The sequence below is a fragment of the Trachinotus anak genome, unplaced genomic scaffold (assembly GCF_046630095.1).
Source record: "Trachinotus anak isolate AG129_WGS33_773 ecotype Australia unplaced genomic scaffold, CSIRO_AGI_Tana_v1 ptg000018l, whole genome shotgun sequence".
In the NCBI taxonomy this organism is placed as follows: Eukaryota; Metazoa; Chordata; class Actinopteri; order Carangiformes; family Carangidae; genus Trachinotus; species Trachinotus anak.
The window spans coordinates 19,368,655-19,395,498 of record NW_027273869.1 but is presented as its reverse complement, the minus strand read 5'-3'; the positions used below and the strand labels follow the sequence as shown (position 1 = coordinate 19,395,498).

At 42.9% G+C, this 26,844-nt stretch overlaps 1 protein-coding gene across 3 annotated transcripts in view; it reads right to left on the bottom strand.

Annotated features, from left to right (window-relative positions):
- Positions 1–17,597, bottom strand: part of grip1 (glutamate receptor interacting protein 1) — a 53,563-nt gene extending 35,966 nt beyond the window's left edge. The window contains exon 1 of one of the 3 annotated variants that reach the window (XM_071501800.1): positions 16,948–17,597. In XM_071501800.1, the coding sequence (XP_071357901.1) occupies positions 16,948–17,002 (55 nt within the window). In that variant the 5' untranslated portion in view covers positions 17,003–17,597. Of the gene's footprint in view, positions 1–1,584; positions 2,373–16,947 lie in introns of those variants that run through there. The other 2 variants (XM_071501804.1, XM_071501798.1) reach the window with 2 other exon arrangements.
- Between the last annotated feature and the right edge of the window lie 9,247 nt (positions 17,598–26,844).

The following is a 26,844-nucleotide window of genomic DNA, read 5'->3' as shown; positions in this document are numbered from 1 at the left end:
CATGAAGAAAATTAAACCTCAGAAGGTTGCATCAAGAAAAGTTTAAAGGTCCCAAATTTTACACTTTTTAATCGGAAGTGTTGATCTCCATCAGAAGATAAATCTGCAGTTTTAAGAACCAAAAACCATCTCAGTGTAGTTTTACATCTCCTCTCTCAGGCTTCTCTCTGGAGCTCTAGAAACAACAGGTCAGTCAGCCAATCAGAAGAGAGGCTCTGAGTCTCTCTTCTGATTGGCTGACTGTTTTCTGAGTGATAAAAAAAATATACAGATTTCAGCTAGAGAAGCCAAATCCTGCAAGGTTGGATGGTGGGTCCAGGTGGGTGGGGCTTGGGGCATGGCTGAGAGCGGTGACTGCTTTGTTGTGACATCACAAAGTTCCAGAAGTCCTGACGGCTGGTTTTAAGGCTCAGTTTCTGAATACAGCCTGTGTGCATTTCTCTGTGGACTGAGGCTTTGATACTTTCACAGTATTAATATAGAACCTAGACCTGCTTTATAATCACAAACACATGGACATCTACCTTTAGACTGGATGGAGCTTTAAGACTTTGTACGACCTTTATGACCCCACACAGAGCGACACTTAACACCTGTTTGACAGCAGCCAAAGCAGAAAACTAAAGTGGAAACAATACAGTCTAGAATTATTCATTATTATATCACATTTCTTTCAGTACTTCTCAGCTCTGTTACACTAATGTCTAATGACATAATTAATTGAATGTGTGTGACCTGGAAAAGCAGCATAAATGGGTTAAATGGACAAACCAATTAACAAATGCCCATTGATGATGATGAACCGAACAGAGCTGAACAACACAATCCGCTTTCACGCTTGTAGTTTCAAGATGTACAACATCTCCTGACAGCGCACAACCACAAACCCAGCACCTCCTCAGGCCTGGTCTGAGCACTGATGCCCTGCTCTCAGCCTGAGACCATCGACTGTAGTTTTTGCTGCTGTTGTCAGCAGCAGGGGAGGTGCTGCTGTGAATGCTAATGCACAAAGCAAAGCTACACTCAGCTGTTGTTGACAGTTGGTGCGACTGACAGACGAAGACGGTCTGATCAAAGAGTCGGACACAGGCAGCTGGAACAAAACACGAAACCAGGAGCACGACCAGAAAACCAGAAACTGATGGGACCACCACAGGAAGTGGTCTGAGCGAGGAGTGTGTGGACTGAGACAACACAGGAGGCTGAACCTGGGGTTAGTGTGTGAGTGTGTGTTCCCTACAGACTGCATTCCTTTCCACAGTCAACACTTCCTGCCTTGTTATTACCCACAAACCACCTGGCCCCCCCGTCACCTGGATACCTGAGTGTGAGTGTGTGTGTGTGTGTGTGTGTGTGTGTGCTGTAAGTGACCAGCGCTTTGCTAACGACCTTCATCTATAATACAAGACCTGATACTCGCTCACTCACTCAGGACGACTTCAACTGTCATAATCTGTTGATAAGCTCCTCTCTCTCTCTCTCTCTCTCTCTCTCTCTCTCTCTCTCAAGACAATAAAACAAAGCCCTCTCCCTCCCTCTCCCTCTCCCTCTCTCTCCCAGTGTTTCCCTGTGGGACTCACTCACTCAGTAGGTGTGTGTTGTACTTGCTGGTGTAGTAGTAAACGTCTTCATAGCCTTCCTGGTAATCGTCGTCCGCCCGGTACCTCCTCCCTCTCCTCCTCCTGCCCAGCAGGCGCAGCAGGGCCAGGAACCGCTCCATCACCACCACCACCACAAACTGGGTCCGAACAGAGCCGAGCCGGGCCGAACTGGGCCGGGCTAAGCTATGAGCTAACAGCAAGGCAAATAACGTCAGGAGCTAACAGACAGCGTTATTCCACAGAGAGAGAGAGATCAGGTTTCCTCCTCCTCCTCCTCCTCTTCGCTTTGCTCGCTTCTGCACACACACACACACACACCTCTGGATGTCACACATGCACACACACGCACACACACATTAACAAGCATGTAACGCGCACTAACTCACTCACACGCTCTTTGTATTCTCTCCTCTCTCTATCTGCAGCCTCCCTCTCCTCCTCCTCCTCCTCCTCTGTTCTCATCTACTTCTTTCGGCTGTTGGTGCATCTAGCCGGGCTCAGCCAATCACAGGGCTCGCAGCTCTCTCTCTCTCTCTCGCTCTCTCTCTCACACACACACACACACACACACACACACACTCATGCTGGCTTTGCTCACTCGCTGCTCTAACACACACCACTCCTCCATCTCAGTGCTCCATTGTGTGTGAATGTGTGTGATGTGCACTTGAAGAGTCAGCAGAGAGGAGACGAGCTCCTGTCCTTCATCAGCTCCTTCCTTCCTTTGTTGCATCCTTGGTTATCCGTCCTTCCTCTCCTCTTTATCCATATTTGCTGTGTTTCCTTTCCTTCCTTCCTCTACTACTCCTCCTCCTCCTCCTCCTCCTCCTCCTCCTTGTTCACACACACTTCATACCAGTGAGGGGGAGGGGAGAGCTCTTCAGGCATGGAGTGTGTGTGTGTGTGTGTGTGTGTGTGTGTGTGTGTGTGTGTGTGTGTGTGTGTGTGTGTGTGTGAATTCCAGAGAGTGGTCTGTAATTGAACACTGGGAGGGAGGAGAGGAGACAAGGAGGGGAGCAGAGGATGAGAAGATGAGGATGTAAGGAGAAATGGAGGTGATGGGATGAGAGGAATGGAAAGGAAACTAGGAGATGAGAGAAGGTAAGGAGAGGAGGATGGAGAGGAAAAAGAAGATGAAGCAAAGGAGTAGATGAAACTAGGAAGGAGGAAGTACAAGAGAGCATGAAGGGAAAGGAAATTAGGAGAGGAAACTATAGAAGATAAAGCGATGTGGTACGTAAAGACCTGGTCCAGGTCCTCAGCTCAGAGCAGCTGACAGAAACTGAAGGACCACAGGCCTGAGCTAAAACCAGACTGGCTGGACCCTGTACAGGAAACAGCTCCCCTCTTCAACAGCATCATCATCGTCACTGAGGAAGGTCATTTCATCATCCGCCTACGTCGACGCCGCGACGTTTCCCAGGCCAGACGGGAAACACGATCCCTCCAGGTGTTCTGGGTCCGCCCCGGGGCTCCCCTCAGAGTCCAGGACACTTCCACAGGTGGTCCTGCTCACATGCTGAACCAGCTCAGCTGATGTGTGGTCCCCTCACCGCCTCACCTCCTCACCGCCTCACCTCCTCACCTCCTGCCCTCCTCACCACCTCACCTCCTGACCTCCTCACCTCCTGACCTCCTGACCTCCTCACCGCCTAACCTCCTGACCGCCTCAGCTCCTCACCTCCTGACCGCCTCACCTCCTCATCGCCTCAGCTCCTCACCGCCTCACCTCCTCAGCTCCTCACTGCCTCACCTCCTAACCTCCTAACCTCCTGACCGCCTCAGCTCCTCACCTCCTGACCGCCTCACCTCCTCATCGCCTCAGCTCCTCACCGCCTCACCTCCTCAGCTCCTCACTGCCTCACCTCCTAACCTCCTGACCTCCTCACCGCCTCAGCTCCTCACCTCCTCACCTCCTCACTGCCTCACCTCCTAACCTCCTGACCTCCTGATCGCCTCAGCTCCTCACCTCCTCACTGCCTCACCTCCTCACCTCCTCATCACCTCAGCTCCACACCTCCTCACTTCCTCAGCTCCTCACCTCCTAACCTCCTTACCTCCTCACTTCCTCAGCTCCTCAGCTCCTCACCTCCTCCCCACTGAGCTGAACTCACAAGGCTGATGTGTAAATGAGGACGGTTTTAAACCAGACTCACTGAGGTGGATGTGATCTGATGAGATTAATCAACAACAAGCAGCAGGCCGAGCTAATGAGCTAACGAGCTAACACCAGAGAGCGGCTAACTTTATAAAGGATTTAGCTCAGTAACACTTAACACTTCCTGTAGCTTCTTCTTCTACTACGCTGCTTTCCCACACATTGACAACCAGAGGCTGCAGGTACAACCACAGTCTGACCTTGTTGATGTGTTGTTGATGAAAATTTGGAGAAGTGCTGTTCTTCCACTTTTTCCATCCAGATTTAATCCTGCCGGTCTGTCACAGACCTGCTCCTCTAACCTTCAGGCCTCCACTGTGTGAAACAGCTCAGTTGTCCCACTGAGACCAGTGGAGTCTGCTCCGTAGAGTTTCATGTTTACTGAAGATGAACTCAACTCACATAAATATGAATTATGAAAAGTTAAATAAACCACAAGAAAACATTTCATTCATCCAGCTCCATATTAACACCACAGGGTCCAGACGTGTCCAGGTCCACCCCTCGTGGGTCGGTGACATGTGTATCCGCCCACGTGGGCTGTTGGTCAGGCCACAGAGGGCTTCAAGTCGGCCCCTGTGGTGCAGTAATCTCCAGGCCCTGCCAGACCCCAGGGGCGTAACAACTCCGTCCAGTTATTAGAAGTGTCAGTAATCAAGTGTGTGTGGAGCTGCAGCGATTCGCTGATTGATCGACCAGTGGAAACTCCAAATATCTCCTGGATCATTTCACTACTTTCAGACATTTTACTGAGGAACGGATCGATCGATGAACTGAGGAAATAATCGTGAGCCGCAGCTTTAAGTCTGAGACTGTGCTGGTCATAAAACACATTTTCTGTCCTTTACATTTTGCAGAGAGTACTTCTGCACTTTTACCTCTTTTACCTTGTAATGGAGTATTTTGACATTGTTGTACTATGAACACCCCCCCTCCCCTCTTCCTAATCCATTCAGGTTGCCCCCCAGTGGCCGGCTACACTAATCCATGAGGGTTCTCCTGACTGGGCCTGTTGGCTGACGACAGACCAGCAGAGGGAGCTGGTCAGAGACACCATCTTACTGTAGGTTTCATCCAAACAGTCACACACACAGAGCCAACAACAGACACTGCTCCTCCTGTCACTGAGCCCACGTCTTCCTCCTCACACCAGAGCGATCAGAGTTTGATCAACGTCGACTTCACACACAGGAAACAGACTATACATGTTTGTGTGTCCTGAGGTGATATGAAACACAGACACACACAGTAAATTGTTGTGAACTGTGACCTTTGACCCCTGAAACTGACAGAGACAGTGGCTGACAGCTGGTCTGCAGGGTGTACAGTGACAGTTTAGTGTGTGTGTGTGTGTGTGTGAGTGTGTGACTTTTGACCCCTGTCATGTCCTGACAGCTCTTGTATCCCACATTGCAACGATGCCTGACAGACGGAAAACTGCTGATGGAAATATCACACACATACACACACTGGTAATGCAGTAGAAAGTGAATATCCCGCTGCAGCTTTTTTGATGAAGGTGAAACGTGTCACAACAAACCGTAAATGAAGCGTTGTGGTGACACAAGACGTCCTGAGCTGAAAATCATACGTCATCAGACTTAAAGGAAAATGTTTGTTCCCCATAAAAAAATCACATCATCATCATTTTAAAAATTTTCAGTGAAAACACAAAAAAGATCTGAAATCATGACTCACATCACAATATCAAAATAATCAAAAGAATCAAAATAATCATGTTTGATTTTTCATGATTTTTTTGCAGCCTCGACCTGCAGAAACCTTGATGATGATAAAGCTGCATTTCTTGGTCTTTTGTGATATTAAACTATCGCTGATATCAAACTGAATCTCTGAACAAGAGGACGTCACCTGGGATTAATAATTATACTCGTTTAATACTAATCATTAAAGTAACCATGATGATAATTACTATGACAGAAACTGATTGGATGGATTATGAGACAGACACTGAGCACAGTAATGAAAAAGACACAGAACAACCACAATGTTGTTCTAAGTCTCTTCACTTTGTCTTCTGTAGTTTTTCCGTGTCTGTTTTTTCTTCTCCACACGAGTCAATAAAGAAAATTTAAAGTTCAGACGGAGCAACGAGCTGAGCCGTGTCACCGATCATCATTTCATTTAGTTTTCCCTCTGTGCAACCTGCAAACTGCAACCAGCAGTAGGTTGCACGTTGGAGTTGCTGGAGTTAGATTAGCTGTGGCGTTAGCTCAGGGCAGCGAGGGAGGAGTCACCGTGTTAGGCACGGCTGGGCCTCCCTCAACTGTCAGTCACCCCTGAGGGCCTCAGTGCCCCAGGAGCTGCCTCACAAACGCTTCATACTGACAGAGCTGACAGCCGCACAGATGGTCGAGTCACATCTACTGACACAGGCAGAAAGAGAGAGAGAGAGAACGAGGGAACGAGGAAATGTTGCTGCTAAAAATGACAAGTGTAGGTTCATTTGCATATCGCTCTCAGGCCGCTGCTGCTCTGTAACACGATTGGAGGACTTGTCGGTGTGTGTGTGTGTGTGTGTGTGTGAGCATGTGTGTGTTTAATCTGATTCTCCATGCTTCTCTGCAAAACACACACACACAGTTTATCCTCTAACTCCCCCTCCTGGTCGCTCAGAGTAACTGCAGCCTTCAAACGCATCAGCTGCATTCAGAACTCTGAAGACAAAACTGTACATTTTAGACGCTTCAGAGGTCTGAGTTTGGCTAAAAAATACCCATGATTCACTTGGGCAGACAGGCAAACAGAAAGACAGTGATTGATGAAGCCTGAGGGAGAGCGAGACAGACAGAGAGACCCAGAAACAAACAGAACAAAAGAGAGAGAGAGAGGACTGAATCCATGGTCTTAATGGACTGCTGAGTGACTGACCTTGATTCCTAATGGACACACACACTGACTGACACACACACACACACACACACACACACACACACACACACACACACACTGCATTGACTTCCATTCATTCCCTGAAGGCTGAGTCCAACCTGAACCCAGAGAGAGAAGAGGACAAACATCTGGACAACAACTGGACTGAAGACAAACTGAAGGACACACATTTATCTAAAAACACACAAAATGTCAACTGGTTCAAGGTCCACACACACAAATGGGTGAGTTAGTGACAGTGATAACAATTCATGACGATGACAGCATCTGACGGAAAACCAGGAGGGACAATAAGGCCAAGAAATTATTCACCAAGTGCAGTGAGCTCTCATTTCTCACGATGATTCTGGAAGCAGCAGTTTAAGCCGTGACACTGATCACGACACTGATCACTACAGACACACACTGATCAGACACATTGACAGATTCTGTGACAATAACCCTGGACACAGTCATGGAAAAGGCCCCTACCCATCCAACACGGGAGCAACAACAAATGACTCCCTCTTTGTGGTCTCTGAGTCTCTTTGTGGTGTTTTTGTGTCTCATTGTAGTCATTTTTGTCTCTTTGTGGTCATTTTGTTGAGTTTCCAACAAGAACTGTTCAATTTTAAGTCACCTCAAACAGAGGCTCCAGTCCAGGGCCCCACTAAAGCCTTGGGTCCCTGAGTCTGGGCCCAGGAGACCTGTTCAGTAAACCTCCTATCACCAGGAGTCTGGACTCACCAAGACTGAAAAACCACCTACGTTAGTGTGAACTTGTGTGTCTGTGTTTGAAAGGCCTGCAGCTGAGTGGAGCAGAAATCACCTCAGTTCTGTTGGTAAATGGTTCCTGCGGCACTTCAGACGACGTTTGCATAAAATATCTCAACTCCTCCACATCGAGTCTGCGAGTCTCGATGGGCAGAACCAGCGTGAATGATGAAGTCAAATTTACACTGACTTCATATGAGAATGCATGAAAAGGAGGATTGAAAGTGGACAAACATTCTCCTCAACCAAGGACAGACTGCAGAGCACCGCTGGAAAATTATTTCCAATACAGCCTCTACCTTACTCAAAAGAAAGAATGAAAAAGACTTATCAGACAAATGCAGCTGGCACACACACACACACACACACACACACACACACACACACACACACACACACACACACTGAGAGCTTCTTAAGCGCAATAATGGATAAAACACATCAGAGAAAACAGTGGAAATACTCTCCTCTCTGTGTTGCTGCAGGTTTCAGTGTCAGAGCGACTGTGGACTGTTAGAGACACACTGAGACATAATGTGAGTGTGAGTGTGAGTGTGTGTGTGTGTGTGTGTGTGTGTGTGTGTGTGTGTGTGTGTGTGTGTGTGTGTGTGTGTGTGAGAGAGAGAGAGGGAGAGAGGGAAAGTGTGTATTAATAATTGTTTTGTGTTAGTGTGTCCATGCTGGGCTTATCCAAGTAGAAAATGAGTGTGTGTATGATGCCAGCAGCCTGGCTGTCCACCTGGACGCCGCCCAGGGCTGAGTGTGTTATTTTGTGTGTGTGTGTGTGTGTGTGCATGTTACTGTGGTTGTGGTTGTTTGTGTGTGTGTTATCGTGGTTGTGTGAGTCAGTGTGTAACAGATGAAGGACAGTAAAGCAGATCCTGATCCTGAGTCTGTTTTCTATTGAATCATTCAAGGAAATTCTGTTGGCTCCTGTTTCATTAGTGTCGACCATCAGCTCTGGAAACACACTGACATCTTTACAGTCGAGCAGAAAAACAACACAAACAGGCTGTAAACACACACTGTGCCTAAAAGAGAAAACAAGACTGAACCAGGAGCAACACACTGCACCTAAAGTCAGACTTGTGATAATCAAGTCCAGCCCAAATATCACAACGTACAATATCATCATAGAATTATATTGTTGTTTTATTTTATTTTTTTCTAATACATAGTAATTGTATTTTATGTTTGAGGTATGTTTCTGTTTGAGGAGCAGAATGTGAAAAACTACAAAACTTTTTGTGGATATAATGAAAAATATCACATATGGCGGGAAATGGATGACATTCAGTAAAGGGCCACGGCTCGGATTCATGATGTCACTGTATCCAAAGATCAACAATTAACTCAGCGAGGAACATGTTGTTGAATGATTAAACAGCTCCGTCTTCAGGGACACCAGCGTCCCGGTCAGGAGCGAACAAGACAAGGTGACTAACACTGATCTGGATCCTCTACACATGAATGTCTAGTGAATATATTTTAGTTTCCATTTGTGCACTTGGGATCATTCTGATTAATTCCTGTGACATTTACTGTGAGGTACAAAGTTTATGCAGTAAAGAAACGACCTTTTGTTGTAATGGAGTCTTGGTTTATGCCAAATAAACGCAGTAAATGCATAAATAAAAGACAAATAAATAAAACCATGCTGATCCATATTGTATAGGTCAGGAAGTTTTCTTTGTTGTCAGTGTTGTGCAGCTTAAAGGTCCTATATTTAAAATTTTCCAGTGTTTTATTTGAAGGGTTGATATTCGTATGAATAACCATCTCAGTGTACTTTTACATCTCGTCTCTCTGGCTTCTCTCTAACAACAGGTCAGACAGCCAATCAGAAGTGAGGCTTTGAGCCTCTCTTCTGATTGGCTGACTGTTCTCTGTGATCCAATAAAAATATAGCAGATTTCAGGTAAACACTTAAAGAGAAACCAAATCCCACAAGCTTGGATGGTGGGTCCAGGTGGGCGGGGCTGAGGGCGGTGACTGCTTTGTTGTGACATCATAAAGTTCCAGCAGTCCTGACGGCTGGTTTTAAGGCTCAGTTTCTGAATACAGGCTGTGTGCATTTCTCTGTGGACTGAGGCTTTGATACTTTCACAGTATTAATATAGAACCTAGACCTGCTTTATAATCTCAAACACATGGAGCTCTTCCTTTAGACTGGATGGAGCTTTAAAGAAATATAGTTTTTGTGTGATTTCCACAGTGTTGGAACGACATGTCCCACTGCCACATATTCACACCATGTTCAGGTGTCCACATACTTTTGGCCTTGCAGGCAGCACTGCAAGAGCTCGCACTGTGTCATTCTGTGATACAATATTTGCACACACTTGACACACACACACACACACACGAACACACACACATTTAACCGGATAAAGTCAGAGTGATATACACAATGACACACACACACAATCAGCAGTTTGTTCCACACAGTCATGGTGAGAGAGAGACATAGACACAGACAGAGGAAACGAGAGAGAGAGAGTCTCTTGGTAAAATGTGTCAGAGACGATAGGGATAATACATTAAGCTGAGGAAAATGGATGTGTACACACACACGCACGCACGCACGCGCGCGCGCGCACACACACACACACACACACACACACACACACACACACACACACACACACACACACACACACACACACAGTCAGGTCTGCTTCAATAATCCTGAGGACAAAGATGAGCAGAGTTCTGACATCAGCACCTCTTAAAGGACAGTGTGTGTGTGTGTGTGTGTGTGTGTGTGTGTGTGTGTGTGTGTGTGTGTGTGCGTTGGCGGAAGAGAAAATGGTTTGTGACGTTGTGTGTTACTGTGGGTCCCTCGGTGTGTGTGTGTTTGTGCCTGAACCATTTTCTCTGCTTCTTAGTCAAAAAGCTTAAAACGGTGGGATGATGTCATGCTGTCTCACACACACACACACACACACACACACACACACACACACAGTAACACACACTGTAATCACTCTCAGACTCACAGTAACACTCGCAGACACACACTGACTGTAACATCCTCAATATAACACACTCATGTGTGTCACTTCTGTTTTTTACTGTATTTATGTTCAAAATGTGACAATAAAACTTTATCAGCTGCACCTGCTCAGTCTAATGAACCTGTTCTGGTGTCTGTAATGTCGACAGGGTCACAGTGGTGTAACTGTAGGCCTGCAACTAATGATTATTTTCATTATCAATTCATCTAATGATTATTTTCAATCATGTTAAAAATAGGGACAAAATGCATGAATCCCACGGTGACGTTTGTCCGACCGACAGTCCACAACCCAGAGACGTTTAGTTTACTGTCATCAGCAAATACTCACATTTGAGAAGTTGAAACCTGAGAATATCTTGAATTTCTGCTTGAAAAATGATTTAAAAGATTCATTGATAATCAAAATTGTTGCTCACAAGTTTTAAAAATCTTGTTATTCTGCATCAAAACAGCGAAAAGCTTAAAAAATTAACATTTACTTCACAATCTTTCCATGTACCCCCTGGCAACTGCAGTAATACCTCCTGGAGTCAAAGTACCCTTGGTTGGGAGTCACTGAACTAAAAAATGAAATGTAAAATTTATAAAGAAATGACAGCGTGTCTAATAAAATGGCTCTCGTATGTACAGTACGACTGAAGCACGGCGCTCCTCGGGCTGCAGTTGTCAGTTTCTAACTCTGTCTGGATGAAGGTGGTGTGTTTGTGGGAAGGGCACTCCTGTCGAGCTGCAGACAGCAGAGGTCTGGCCACGGCTCACACTTTCACTGTGGCCTGAAGGCAGACAGGTGCTGGTCCCTTCTGGACTTGGCAGGTAAGAAATCAGGGTCATGAACCCAACGCTGTCACCATCAGCACGCTATAAAAACCTGCCTTTGGCGTCCATGTTTTCCTCAGCGTGGGCTCAAGGAACATTTTGAAGCCTGAATGTGTAACAACAAAGTCCTTATAGGCAAATCTGTTTCAAAATCTCACTTTCCATTTATAAAAATTGCCATTTCACAAAATTAAGTGTCAAATTCAGTTTTTCATTTTCCTTTTTGTTTTTACGATTTAATTACAGCCTGAAACATAGTAATACTTTATTTGCCTTTTTGTATTTGAAAATTTTCCGTTTTCCTTTTATCTTTATTCTAGGCTTCTCCTCCTTGCTGCTATTTTTCCACCTACAACTCCTGCTGCACCATGGGAAGTGAGATCTCTCTTTGACTTTCATCTTCTGAAGTTCTTCTTTTTATTTAACTCATGTGTTCAGATTTAATTTCTTATCTTCTTGAAAGGCTGAAGTGGTGAAAAACCCATTGAGACTTTGTATGATATCAAGCTATACATATAAACATGACTGGGTACATGTTACCACAGTAATATACAATAGCACACTGTGTCTCTGATGGTTTGTCTATCTATTATTTACCTGTTATCTATTTTTACTCCCCTTGCCTTTGGTTTTGTGATGTTTTCTTTTTTTGTACTGTACTGTAAACTCTCCACTTACTGCTGTTTTTACATGTTTTGCTGCATAGTTCTTGCTAGTATATTTTTCTAGCATCCCAGTGTGAAGGACTGTGACCACAGTTTACCTTGAAGCTGTACACCTGAAGATTATATTATCATCTCTTCCTGAGCACTAGAGACAGATTTACAGCGCAACACTAAATCAACACTGTAAGGTTTTTTCTAACAGCCACTGGGACTGAAGCTTGTGAGATTAAAACATTTCAGTCTCCCTCATATACTTGACTATGACTGCGACTAACAATTATTTTCAATATCCATTAATCTGCTGATTATTTTCTCAATCTGGAGGTAATGTCTTCAAATGTCCAAAACCAAAGGATATTGAGATAATTAACATTTATTTCAAATAAAAGCAGCAAGTATTCAATTTTAAGAGGTTGGAACAAGCAAATAGCTGCTGATTCATTTGTTGTCAATTGACTAATCACTGGAAGCTGTATACAGGACTGACCTGGATAACTACATGTAAACTGCTGTTGGTTAATGTTATGACCATTCTTCCTTCCTTTTCAACTACATGAGCACCATGGCTGAAGAGATGGCTACAGACCTGGAACCATCAGTCTACCCACAGGAAAATAAAAGAATTCACAATTCACTTAAAAACAAGCAATTGTGTCATAAAAAATTTAATTTCCCCTTTAAGGGACTGGCTAAAAAGGTATCCAGCATGGACCTGAAATGATAGTTTAGTAATTGATTAACTGACAATTAAGCAACAATTTCTATAATTGATGAATCATTTAAGTAATAAGATTCTTAGTTCAGCTTCTCACATGTAAATATTTGATTTCTTGGTCTTTTTGAAAGTAAACTGAATAACAATATCTCCGACAAGACATCCAAACAGTGGAAACTTGTGATGGGCAATTTTCCATATTTCATAACCCACTAATCTATTTATCAAATTATTAGATTAACTGAACAATTAATGGCAATGTTAGACAATGTTAGACATTCCGGGTCCCCAGAGGATGATTCCTGAGTGTGGGAGTGTGGAACATTAACAGTTAGTGAGGAAAATTATTCTCAGATAGTGTCAAAAAGCAGAAGGGGCTGTGAGATATAATGAGAGCAGGGTGAGAGCATAAGCTGCAGGAGCTCGGGTGGCTACGACAAAAGCATTTCACATGTTTCACATAATTATTAATTTGATCAAACTCTTTGTTGTTGTTACCCTCTGTCTCTGTCCTTGCGCTCACCACTTGCCATCCAGCATCCCTGCTACTGTGATGCTTGTCATCCTTTATCACATTGTTGCGTGAACAAGAATAGAAGTGATAACACAGTCTTTCTTTCTTTCTTTCAAACTGGCCGGACACTGGAGAGTCTCAGAATTCATGTCAGAATTCAGCTCCCTTCGGTAAACTTTATTCTCCCCCAGCGGGGCAATTAATCCTCTAACATCGACTCAAAAATTACAACAAATGTGCTGTTTTTGATCATTAGATGCTTGTGATGAATTTGGACGTTCAGTTTTACCACACTGTTGGTCTGTGGAAGTAGACAGACGCCATATTTTTAAGGTTTAAGTCGTATACTCGCATTAATATTGTGACAAAAAGGGCCATCTAATCTTCTGATACACATGCTGCCTGCTGATCTTCATGTAACGTCATGAGCAGTCCAGCCTGTGCAAAACAAAATCAGAGTCCATGTTTCAAGCTCACACCCAGTCTAAAGGTAGATGTCCATGTGTTTGTGATTATAAAGCAGGTCTAGGTTCTATATTAATACTGTGAAAGTATCAAAGCCTCAGTCCACAGAGAAATGCACACAGCCTGTATTCAGAAACTGAGCCTTAAAACCAGCCGTCAGGACTTCTGGAACTTTGTGATGTCACAACAAAGCAGTCACCGCTCTCAGCCACGCCCAAGCCCCGCCCACCTGGACCCACCATCCAACCTTGCAGGATTTGGCTTCTCTGAGTGTTTACCTGAAATCTGCTATATATATATATATATATATATATATATATATATATATATATATATATATAGGATCAGAGCCTCTCTTCTGATTGGCTCACCGGCCTGTTGTTGCTAGAGCTCCAGAGAGAAGCCTGAGATGTATCTTTACTGTAAAAGTGTAAAATATGAGACCTTTAATGGTTTAAAAGGGTGAGAAGCAGCTGTAGCTCTCATTTAGCTTTTAAAGTGGAGGACGTGTCCTCATTCTGTGGCGGCACTCGTTACAGTTTGTAGAGTTCAAACCTTTAAAATGTGAGCTAAAAATGGTTTGTTGAATCTGACACCGGCTGTAAAAGGAGAATAACTAGCCCGCGTACAGTTCAGGTTAGTGATGACACGTCTGTTTTTGTTCATCAATACTTTTTCAATCCAGGTTCATTGATCTGTTGCTTATGTGCTGTGACTGTATTTTTCTATATAGATCAGCATTTTATTTACAAGATAAGAAAGATAACAAGGTGCATGAATCTTGTGTGTTGAAAATCTGCCTGACAGGTTCATCTCCAACATTATTTTTTCATTGTATGCAAATTACTGTTTGACCACTCATCTTCTGGAAAACAGCTGCAGGACATCTGGACCAAACTCCATTCACCAGCGGATTATTAACAGCTACAGATGTGATGCACTGTACAGCCCATGATTTCTTCACATTTATAACTGCAGGGGACTAACTTTTGTTAATGGTTCATTACAATCTGAGAAACTTGGGCGTGAGCTTTTATCAATACATGTGATTATATATATTTATATATGTCATTTACTTTGTTGTGTTGCTCTCTAGGATTAGGACTATTTTGCACAGAGACCAGCAGCCTGTCAAACTCTATGTATAAGCTCATAAATGGTTATATAATTATAAATAAATGTTAATGGTGAGTTTAAATGTGACCTCTTGCTCAAGGTCATGGAACACCGTACGGGAGACCTGGCTGTGGATTGGAAGAAATGTTTGAACAACATTAATACAGAGTACAAAGGAACAGGTTTGTTTAACTGAAAATAATACACAGGTGCATCAGAAACCACAACAACTATATAAATAGAAACTAATAGCAGTAGACTCTTGCTGGACACGTGAAGGCAAAGGTGTCTCTATTCTACATATACTGAGACTGTTTTGTCTGAGCTCCCGGGCGCTGACTTCTCCTCTGAAGGGAGATGGATTATTCTGGTTCTCACAGCAGCCAAACAGATACGACTGAGCCACTGGAGGAAGAAACGCCCGCCTCTCTACGAAGAGCGGTCCACAACGGTGACACAGTCGGCTGCTCGTGACAGAGTCTCTACTGAATAAGCTCGATCGGTGCCCCGGTCTGTAACTTAGTGGTCAACTGTTAGCCCTTTTTCACGGCATGGTGTCGGCTCAACTCGTCTCGACTCTGCTCGCCTTTGTTTTTTTGGTTTTCCATCGGGTTGAAGTTGTGGATAGAACCTGGCACCTGCTGCTTCTTCTGGTGTCAGTCCAAGTGAGCTGAGGCGAAACCAAACGGTGCCAGGAAAACACTGCCGGCTGCTGATTGGTCAGAGCGAATCGGTATTATTGCGTCATCACTGTTTTGAACAAATCAGCCATTTTTAAAACAGACGAGCAGCTGTGCACCGTTACATTTCTGTTGGTTATTGTCCTTTACTTTTAGTACAGCAACCGGCAAAACAATGCTGCGGTGGACTGAGGCGGTGCAGACTTTTCTCCGTTTGGTATCCTCCATGTGTCTCGTTGAAGATGACGCACGATAGCTTTGTGCATCACTGCTATACTACTACTGCTGTGCTGTATCTGCAGTGAAAATATAAATACTTGATATGCAAAGCGAGTTGAGTCAGTACCATATGGTGGAAAAACACTATTAGTAATCCGGTGTTATCAATGGACTGTTGTGTTTATCCTCAGAGAAACTGTCAGTGTGGCCGCCTGTGTTTTATTTTATTTCCTTATCTCATGAGTTAATGGATATTTAGTGTTGACAGCTCTCCCATTAAGTGAATTGATTCCTGTCTTATTTCTGTGTTTAAGCTTTCAATAAACTGTTCATTCAAGAAAAAACACAGAGTTGGTCCAGATGTCCTGGAGTCCACTGGAGACGTCTCCCTAATGAATTAAAGAGATAGAAAGACAAAGTGTCTGCGGAGGGAGGATTTCCCAAAACCTGGCAACACAAAAGTTGCTCTTATTAATGCATCAGGGGCGATATCATGTTTAGAGATAATGTGTTAACCATAAATGAATCATGTAAACCGATATTAAACGGCGCCTGGTCAGAGGAACGACACACCGAACGCTCTGCTACACCGGATTAACGGCAGCTGCACACCGTGCGGTGAATTAACGGAGAATTAACGGAGAATTAACGGAGGCTGCTGTGAAAACACGGGACGGTGCTGGAGTCACCGACTTTAACGGCAGCGGGAAGAAACCAAACATTAACCCGCAGAAACCGAAGGGTCACAGATGTTACTGTAAACACCGGGGCTGCTACCCGGTGAAGGTGGTCGGTACACACACACACACACACACACACACACACACACACGGGCAGACCCCCGGTTGACCAGCAGCGACCGTTTCTCCTCCTCGCCCGGTGTAACCGTTGGTTTAACCGTTGGTTAGCCTGTTAGCTGCCCGGCTACCTCGCTCCGCCGCCGGTTAGCCGCTGACCGGTGATCGTTCCTAATGATAAACACGTTAGCGGCACATAACGTAAAAAAAAATAAATAAAAAAAAAATCACCGTAGCGTCACTGTAACCTCTCCCGCTGCGTCGGATTCACACACACACACACACACACACACACACACACACACACACGGTATCAGTTACCAACTTTCCCTGATTTGAACACAGCCACCGCTGAGCTCTACCGGCGGCGCCAAACCACGCTGCACCGGCGATAATTAGTACACACACACACACACACACACACACACAGGTATGTACTAACACACACACACAGAGGGGACACACACTCGCCAGTCGTGGTATCGACCTGAACGGATCGGTCTGGTCCGGTCTTACCTCCCTCCTGGTCCGGTTGGAGACAGGCCGGGATGTTTTTCTTCCAGCCGGGCATGATGCACCTCAGGGCGGATAGGGAGTCCAGGGCGGCCCGCTAGCAGACACACACCACCAGCAGCGGGAGGAGCGGCAGCGACAGCAACATGGCTAGTTAGCTTTAGCTTCAGCTGCTCCACTACACAGGAATCCACCTCCCCTGCACTCTGGGGCTACCTCTCTCTACCACTCTCTCTCTTTTTCAACCTCACACAGGCACACGAACCTCTCTCTCTCTCTCTCTCTCTCTCTCTCTCTCCTTTTCCTTCTCTTTGTCTATGTCTCTCTACCCCCTCCCCCTCCCTGTAACTCTACCCTTCGAGCCTCACTGTGGTCTCAGGAGGAGTGGGAGAGAGAGGTAGAGTGGTGGGCAGAGAGAGAGAGAGAGAGTGACGTGATCACCGTTTTACAGGTCGCCCCTCAAAACCCGAATTGTGGATCAATGACCGACATTGATCACAAATATCTCAAATTCTCGCAGCCATTTAAGCGACTTGCCAGATGGACCCACGCCTCCCGCCTTCATCCATTCATTCATCCATTCATTCATTCATTCATTCATCCATTCATTCAGTCACAGCGGAGAGAGAGAGGCTGGTAGAGAGAGGCTGGCAATCTGCAGGGATCAATGAACCTCTCTCGGCTGAATCTGCCCTGCTGCTGGTGAAGCTGTGATAAATCTCTTCTAACTGCCACATATTTGAGAAAAATTAAAAAATATATAATTAAATATCATTAAAAACACGTGGCTGAGGAGGAAAAGCTGCTGCATCACTGAAACCAAAACAGCATAAAGTGCTGTGGAAATAAGTTCATGTTGAGTGAAGCGGTGGGAACTGGAAACAGGTCTTTGTGATGAAGAACACAGGTTGCACAGGTCTGACTGGCACCACTGTTTTAATGAGGTTAGCTTGTTGCTCCATCTTCTCCTGTTTATTGGCGCCTGGGTGGAGAATTAGTGCCACCACCTGTTTATCTCAACAAACTCCAGTATTCATTTTTTTAGCGATTTTCCTGAGACTTGATTATTATTTGGATGGAAACGTAGCTTGATACAGAGAAATCCTTCACATAAATGCTTTACGGGCTAATTGACGCCCAGCCCCATTGACCTCACTTAAAAACTTAGCTGTGTTAAAACCTCATATGCCCCAAAATCTTTCTTGGGCCCCAACATTACACGATAGTTTCATTATTTCCACAGACCCAGAAACTAAGCTGGAGCTGAAACAATTAAGTTTATTAATCGATTAGAATATTTGTTAGTTTTCTGTGACAGAAGCTTCAACATCTTTGTGTTTTCGACTGTTGCTCAAACAAAACAAAGCAATTTGAATATGAGCCTGAGCTTCTGAGGAATAATGAGTCATTTTTCACTATTTTCTAACATTATACACTCAACAGTCAATCAATTATTACAGATAATAGTTGTCAGATGTATTGATAATGAGAGTAATTGTTGGCTGCAGGCTCACAGTGCCTCTGTGTTGGAATAATACAACCTTGCCCAAGGCTGTCTCTGTGTTAATTACTGGACACAGAGAGAAAAATGAATCAGCTTGATGAGCTATTTAACAGCAAATAAGATCAACATAAACTGAAACAATTCAGGTCTTAAAACTGGAATTTCAAACACAGACCCGCAACAATATCAGGGCGACGAGATGGAGGACGCAGGGTTGATCTTCTACTTTGGTGAAATTTCTATCAAATGTGCATCTAATGAAATTATGTAGACAGCAGCGGTATGAAGTGAACCCCGGAGATGTGATTACACATAATGTTAAATATTATTAATGATGTTTTAGGGTCATATGTGAAAGTACTCTATGATGTTATATGTAGTTATATACAGTATATAGTATAGTACATGTGCAGTTACATACAGTATATCACAATGTCAATATATCATGATGTAAAAAATACATTTTCTGAAAAATTAACTGAGAAACTGTTTTGGGATAATACAGCAGATTAAATACCTGACATGTCAAAGCACAGCGGTCCTGCTTAATGATTTACAGAATCTGTCGTGTTTCAAGCTACAGCCATAATGTTTTATTGTTTAGTTCTGTTGGGCCGTGTGTGACTTATACATTTGGCAGCACAAATACTCATAATACACATGAGTAATTCAAGGGCATGGAGTAGAAATTATTGCACACAAAGTAAGTAATTCAAGAACATAAAGGAATCATTTGTGTCTGTGAATTATTCACAAAGTTATGCCTACAAATGAATGTTTTTCTGTGGGAAGTGTTGGCTTTGTAGGAACCTGCTGCTGAATAATTGGTAAAAATGTTGAAAAGATTGACTCAATTACAGATGAGTGTACCAAGAGTTGAGATCACATATAGAGCTAATCAAAACCCTGAGCTACTAAACTGTTCTTTCACATGTAGCTTGGTTTATGGACGGTATAATTAAAGAACATTCAAGAACATTAAAACATTTGCTATTTCTAGTATTTTGATCGGAGTTCAACTCGTAAAGGCTGCTTGATTTAATAAGAAACAATACAGAAAAGAGTAAAATGTAATTTGCTGAATTTAAAAAAAGACCAGTTTATCGACAAAAACATAATGTTGTGTCGCAATAATAATGAACCCACAGCCATATTAACCTGGAAACCACACACACACACACACACACACACACACACACACACACACACACACAGGTATTTGAAGTCTGGTTCCTGTCCTAACTCGCCTCTGAGGAATTCACACCCCTCAACCTCACCTCGCTGTGAATTAAAGGAGAATCCTGCCAATTTTCAGCCTCTCATTTTTCAAATTAAAGTAGAGCACAAAGCAGAGGGGATGACTCAAAAGCTGACATCACGGAACAGATAGTATATTGTATGAGGCTGCTGTGACCTTTAACCTTTCACCTTTTTTGGAGCTAGTTCTGATCAAGCGTGACTTTTCTCAGCGTTGATTAAGCAAAACAAGCGTTTGCCTTCTCCACTTGTTGAAGCAGTGAACATGAAGCTGGAGTTATATCAATACGCTGCAGATTGGGTGAAACAAAGGCTATGTGTTGAAAAATAAGCTGCTAATGTTCCCATCTACTTTACTTTAATAACGGCACTAGTTTGTGGGATTATAGGTTATAAAAAAAAAAATTAATGACTAGTTAACATTCATTGCGCTGAATGTAATTCTGGATGCGAACATTAGCAGCTCTGTCCCATTGACATATATACTGTACATAGATGCTGCATTGGCCACTTCAGCCCGTTGCCACCATAGGTTTCTACGTTACATCAACGTGTCGGCCATATTGGACCGGGAAAGACCACTTTCAATGAGTCATTTTAATATTCAAGGATTTCTGATCTACGGATGCAGAAGTAGCATCTGACAATCTTACTCGGCCATATTCAGGCTGTATTTGGGTAATACTTACGGAGACGTTCCTATATAATAAAATGTGTTACATGGAACGTGCAGAAGGTTTTTATGGTGGAAATGGCTTATTCTTTGTTTTTTACTGTTATATTATACAGTACATGCAGCCATCAAGCGCATTAAAACCCCATTAATAAGATTCTAGTTTTAAAACAAGTCAGCTGGAGGCATTAAGAGATTAGCTGGGGGCAGTGTTTTCAACCAACTCACAGAGCTAACATTAGCTTGATTAGCTAGCTAGCTAAGTGCTAGAGCTGATCAAATCTGCTTGTTTACTTCTCTCTCTAAGGGTGGACAACCAGAAAATAAAAAAAATAAACTAAAACTCTTATCTCCTAATATTCACAGTAATGGATGGAAACAATCATTTATTTGCATTTTCTTTTGTCAATTTTGTAGAAATTTGGTTAAAATTTAGATTGAAACCTGGCTAAAATGTGCAATACGAGAATAAGATAAAAGATATTCTAACATCCGTATGAGGATCTTTGTTTTTTTGTCATGAATTTCTTTTAGGATGAAATGATTATTCTTCTGCTAAAAGGCAGAAGATTCAAATATAGAAATTAACTGGCAGAAGCGGAGCAACGTGTTGGTTTAGTTTGGTTTCGCAGACTGGACTCTGTGACTGGATCTGATGGTTTGACAGGAAGAAGAAAAAACACTGGTATCAAAACACATATAATGCAAACCACTAGATAACAACAGCGATTAACTGTCAGTCTTCAGCATGACGAGCAGCCGTCTTCATCCCCGTGGAGCTGTGGAGAGACGGGTGGAGGAGGAAGAGGAGGAAAGGAAGCAGTGAAGTGGAAGAATGAGTCTCTGCAGGCTACAAGACAAAAAGCAGAGACTGACCTCAATATGGAGAGAGAGACACAATGTGAAACACTGCAGTTTTACAGCCATTCACACCGACTAACTGTTATTATTCATCAGATTGTCAAGTTATTGCTAATCAACCTTTTTACCACTGGTGGATTCATCTTCGTGATGTGGGGGCGAACACTGTTGAACGCACCAAATTTCACTTTCAATTCTATTTCAGGATCCAACTTTTCCAAAAAAAACAAATATTTCAGAGCAAATTTAGTAAAAACAGAGACACACAAGACATTCACCATAAACAAATCTCAGCTCAGTGTTCATGTAGTAGCTGTTCGGACGCTTTCAACCATATCACATGATCTTCATCAGCAGTCTGCTCATCAACTTTCAGTTTTTTCTTGTCCATGTTTTCTTAAAAGTTTAAGATCATTCAATTCCACGACAACTGGAACAACTGATGAGCCACTGATGAAGATCATGTGATATGACTGAAAGCTCCTAGAACAGACACAGCCACTAAACAAACCTTGAGGTGAGATTTGTTTACTGCTGTTTCCAAGGTCAAGAATGAACTTTTCAGATCAAATTTTAACAGAATGTTTGTTTAAATTTCTTGTTCATCCTAATTTCTCCAAATCTACTGATGAAGATCAGGTGATGTGATCAAAAGACCTCGAACAGCTACTAAATAGAGCTTGTGGTTAAATTACTTTTTCAATTGGTGTTTTCAAGATTTTCATAAGAATCATTTAGCTTCAATAAAGTGTTCGGACAAGCTGCAATGCCTTGAGCTAATTGCTAATGACAGCATGCTAACATGTTGACGATGCTAATGCTAATGCTAAGCTGTTATAATGATTAACCTTGGACCACGCAGTGATATCTTTAGGTGGAAAACCTGGTGGGGCAGCAACTGCTTAGGATGGAAAATGACCCAGTTTTACAATTTGACATAAAACATAATTTTCTTCACAGTTTAATGTGACTGAGCACAAACCTGCTCTTCTCAATTTACTGTCATGTTGTGGAACAGCAAACACACACTAGAGGCACCTTCGACCTTCGTTAAATCTGATTATTTTCACCAGAAGTCTGGTTTATAATGACGATCCACTGCTGATGCCCAGAGGAGTGTAATCTCCAGTTTTTCTTCTAGAGGCAGATTTTCAGATTTGTGCTGCAGGAGATAATCCACTTTGTTTATGGCGACTGCAGCTGCTCTCTTCTTTAAAAGAAAATCTAACAGACTTCAGCAAATATCAATCAAACAGCAGCGTGTCATCAAGTAGATTTCAGAATTGCTCCATCTGCTTTCATGACCAAAGACTTAGGACACATGTGTTGTTGTTTTCCCGCTCAGGCAACTTGACATTGTGAGGACAGGCTGTCCTCCCGTAGAGACCAGCAGCAGGTTTCCCCAAAACAAACCAAATTATTTTGTCCTGAATAAATCGAAACTTTGACCTGATGATGGCTCTGGATGAAAAGTCAAAGGATCACAAAGTTATTACAGTTCATCCTGATCATGATTATTGTTGAGACATTTCACTCAAAACAGCAAATGTCCTGGTGGCACTAAAGGAAAAGTCAGGTTGACCAAAGTTAGTAGGATTCATCCTCAGGGGACAATGAACATCCAGTGATGCTGAGATACTTCAGTCTGGATCAAAGTGGTGGACTGACATCGCCATCCCTACAGTCATGTCACTATTGTGGTTAAGAATCTGATACCAATATATCAAACAATAGTTTTTTAGTTACTGTGTGTGCTTGGATTCCTCTGTCTGGAATATTTAGTCTTGAAAAGTGTTTTAAATCACAGATTAAGTAGGAAATTACATGAGTGATGCTTCTGAGTCAGGATGTCAGGGTTTGAAACAGCTGCCTTCAGCCTGCAGAGCCACAACGAGCTCAAACCTTCAGTCAAACCTTTAAACCAAGTTGTAAATGAGCGTGTTAGGGCCTGTGTCTGCACGCTGCCTTTTCTTCTGTCAGGGAGCTCTCAGCTGTGTCGAGGCACAGCTGTCAGTCTGTCTCAGGCTTTTCACGATGCTCCATGTTAACATCGGCTCTGTTTTAACCTCCACTTATCACGATTGATGTACTAGTTTATATTAAACCTACATTATACAACAAGCAGTATGTGGACATTTACCTTGATTCTGTATGAACCGCTCCATTGGTTCTTAACCTTTTACAAGTACGACCCCCCTCTGAGGATGAAAATATTTTACACCACTGTCGCCATTGTTAGGAAATAAAATGTATAATCCTGAACTGATTCACAACTTTTGTAACAAATATAATAAAGCAGGTATTAGAGGTAATACTTCTGTAAATCCCTAAATTGGGCATTATTGTTGTGTACTTCATATTGATTTACATTTTTTTAGTTCATACAATGTTCTAATTAAATCAAATTCAATCAATCAAAGATTAAAATTTCATCTTTATAGGACGTTTATGTCAGTGTTAAATGTTCTGCATCTGCTAGTATCTGCTGGGGTCCACCTGAACGCACAATTAGAGTGGAATCATGGGTATTTATATCTGGCTTTATACTCTCTCTGTCATCATTGATGGGAACATCAGATCCTCTGCAGAAATGAGCAGCTGGCAAAGTTAAAAATTTAAATCTGGAGAAAAGTAGAACCTGTTTCTGTTTTTTCTAAAGACCAATAAGTCACATTTAGAAAGCTGTGGATACAAATACAGTGAAATCCCCAAAGCCAGTGTGTTTATATAAAGTAAAAGTTGTGCAGTTTCCTTTCCTTTTATATATATAATAGATAAAAGAAAAAGTATATCAAAATATAAATAAAAAATATTAAAAAAAAATATTTTTATAAATATAAAATAATCCAACTGAACCCAAATGAATTAAATAAATAAAACACCTGATGTATCAAATATGATACAAACAAAACCTCAATTACTCAACTTAAAATAAAATATTTTTTCTGACTCTGTCAAAAGGTTCAACAAACATCTCAGTTTTAAAAATGTGAATTTTCTGATAGATACGTTATGTGTCAGGCTTCACGGAGTTAATCAGCTACAATCACACCTTCCTCATAGTTTTTATCGTCAGCATCTTCTTCATCATCATCACAGTCATAATCACGATCGTTTCCTGAGAGACGTCTGGAGAAGAGGCTGTGGGAGTGTGTGTTTGAGATGCAGCTGGAGCCTCATTTCATAGATTACTGTCAAACACTGTCAATGCATTAACACACATTAACACACACACACACACACACACGCACACACACACACACACACACACATACATGCACACACACACACACACACACAGCATGCATATGTCAGTGGCTGCATTATGTGTCAACAGAGAGAGAGCGCCTGGGGGTTTGTAAACATCCCACTCAACTGATCTGTGACTCATCACACACATATATACACACACACACACACACACACACGCTGAATGCATTCAACCAGCATGAATAAACAACATCAGCATCCTGAATATCCTCAATCTCTTTCCTGCATGTATGAAATTATAGTGTGTGTTTTAATGTTCATGTTTGTATGTGTGTGTGTGTGTGTGTGTGTGTGTGTGTGTGTGTGTGTGTGTGTGGGTGATTCATTATTTAGTAGAGGATAATGTGCTCAATATAGCTCTAAACACACACACACACACACACACACACACACACACAGAGCGATGTAGAGCGACACACACTTGCAGTTGATTCCCTTTCTGTCTCTTTCAGTTGAACTCATTCAGTAAACAGGAAGTAGCTCTCTGAGGTTTCTAAGCCGACGCACCTGCCGCAGGTGAAGGAGGTGATGGTTCAGGAGGGTGTGATAAAATCAACTCAGCTTCATTTAAACAGCACTTAAAACACAGCGTGGTTGATCCAGATCGCTTTAGAACACAGGGCAGAAAAAAGGGACTCAGCCTCTGTCTGTGCACTCGGTCACATTCAGAGGTCAGACACAGTTTAAAGTTGTTTCCTAAAGTCATTAATAGACCGAGATAATCGAATAGAAAGAGGAAGGGAGTTCTAGCATTTGGGGGCAAGTAGTGAGATGACATCAGGCTTGGAGAGCAGCAGGGGACAAGATGCATGTACAACTTCATACACTACGTGGTGGCGGAAAGTAGATTCACTCAAATACTGTATTTAAAGGTCCCATGTTTTATCTGAAGTGTTGATCTCCATCAGAAGATAAATCTGTGGTTTTAAGAACCAAAAACAATCTCAGTGTAGTTTTATATCTCCTCTCTCAGGCTTCTCTCTGGAGCTCTAGTAACAACAGGTCAGTCAGCCAATCAGGAGAGAGGATCTGAACCTCCCTCCTGATTGGCTCTTTTCTGAGTGATCAAATAAAAATATAGCAAATTTCAGGGAAACACTCAGAGAAACCAAATCCTGCAGGGCTGGATGGTGGGTCCAGGTGGGCGGGGCTGAGGGTGGTGGCTGCTTTGTTGTGACATCACAAAGCTCCAGAAGTCCTGGCGGCTGGTTTTAAGGCTCAGTGTCTGAATACAGGCTGTGTGCATTTCTCTGTGGACTGAGGCTTTGATACTTTCACAGTATTAATATAGAACCTAGACCTGCTTTATAATCACAAAAGACTCTTTATACGATATGGGACCTTTAACCTTTTGAAATACAATACAATACAAAATACAGTTCTTCTATCAGCCTTTTGGTCCAGAAGGTTTGTTGAAAAGCTGATGGACCAAGAGATAACAAACACAGCTGTTAAGACCCAGGTGGAGGTGTTGATTCTCACCTCCACAAAGCAGAGGAACATACAGCCTGTCAGGAAGAGAGGCTCTGTGAGCTGAGACTGAACCTGTCAAGTCTCTGTCAAAACAGGCAGAGTAGTTTATAACCGAGCTCCAGAGGAAACTGAGCGAGCAGTTGCAGCAAGAAAAAGACATTCATCAGCTGAAAAGGGGAGAGAGGATCAGGAGCTGATCCATGGGCTGAGGACTGAGCAGGATTCCCTCCATCAGAAACTGAACGGCCTGAAAACAGAACTGGAGGAACTGACCTCAACCAACATCGAGTTTGTCACCAAGCTCAGGGCTGAAGAGGAGGTCGGTCAGGCCTCCAAAGAGAGCAGGCCCTAAAACTGGAGCCAGAGCCTGAAGTCTCTGAGGAGAATAAAAAGAGGCACTCAGTCACAGAGCTGTGTGTTGGTCTGTGAGGCCACAGTGCAAAGCACTCCACTGGTTAGCACTGTGGCCTCGTGTCAGCTGAGGGTTAGGGTTATGTTCCTTCTGCTGTAAGCGTCAGTTTCCTCCCACACTCAAGTGAATTGGCTTCTCTAAAATGCCATCAGTCAATTGGCTTAAAAAAATCAATACAAACATTTCAAAATACATGTTCTGTCTAGCTGTATTTTGTAGTAGTGCTAGTGTTTATGGTCACAACAAGTTTTGTGCCACCTGTATTATTAACCTCTGCTGGTCTCATTTATTTATGGTTTTATTTGGTTATGTACTTTTATGTCTTATTTTCAGGGACATTTTATTTTATTAAGCCACACGGGTATGAGATGTCATGTATGTGTTGTGATGCACTTTTATGTATGTACTTGACACTTTTAACACAAATGAAGTTCCTAACAGAAAAACAAA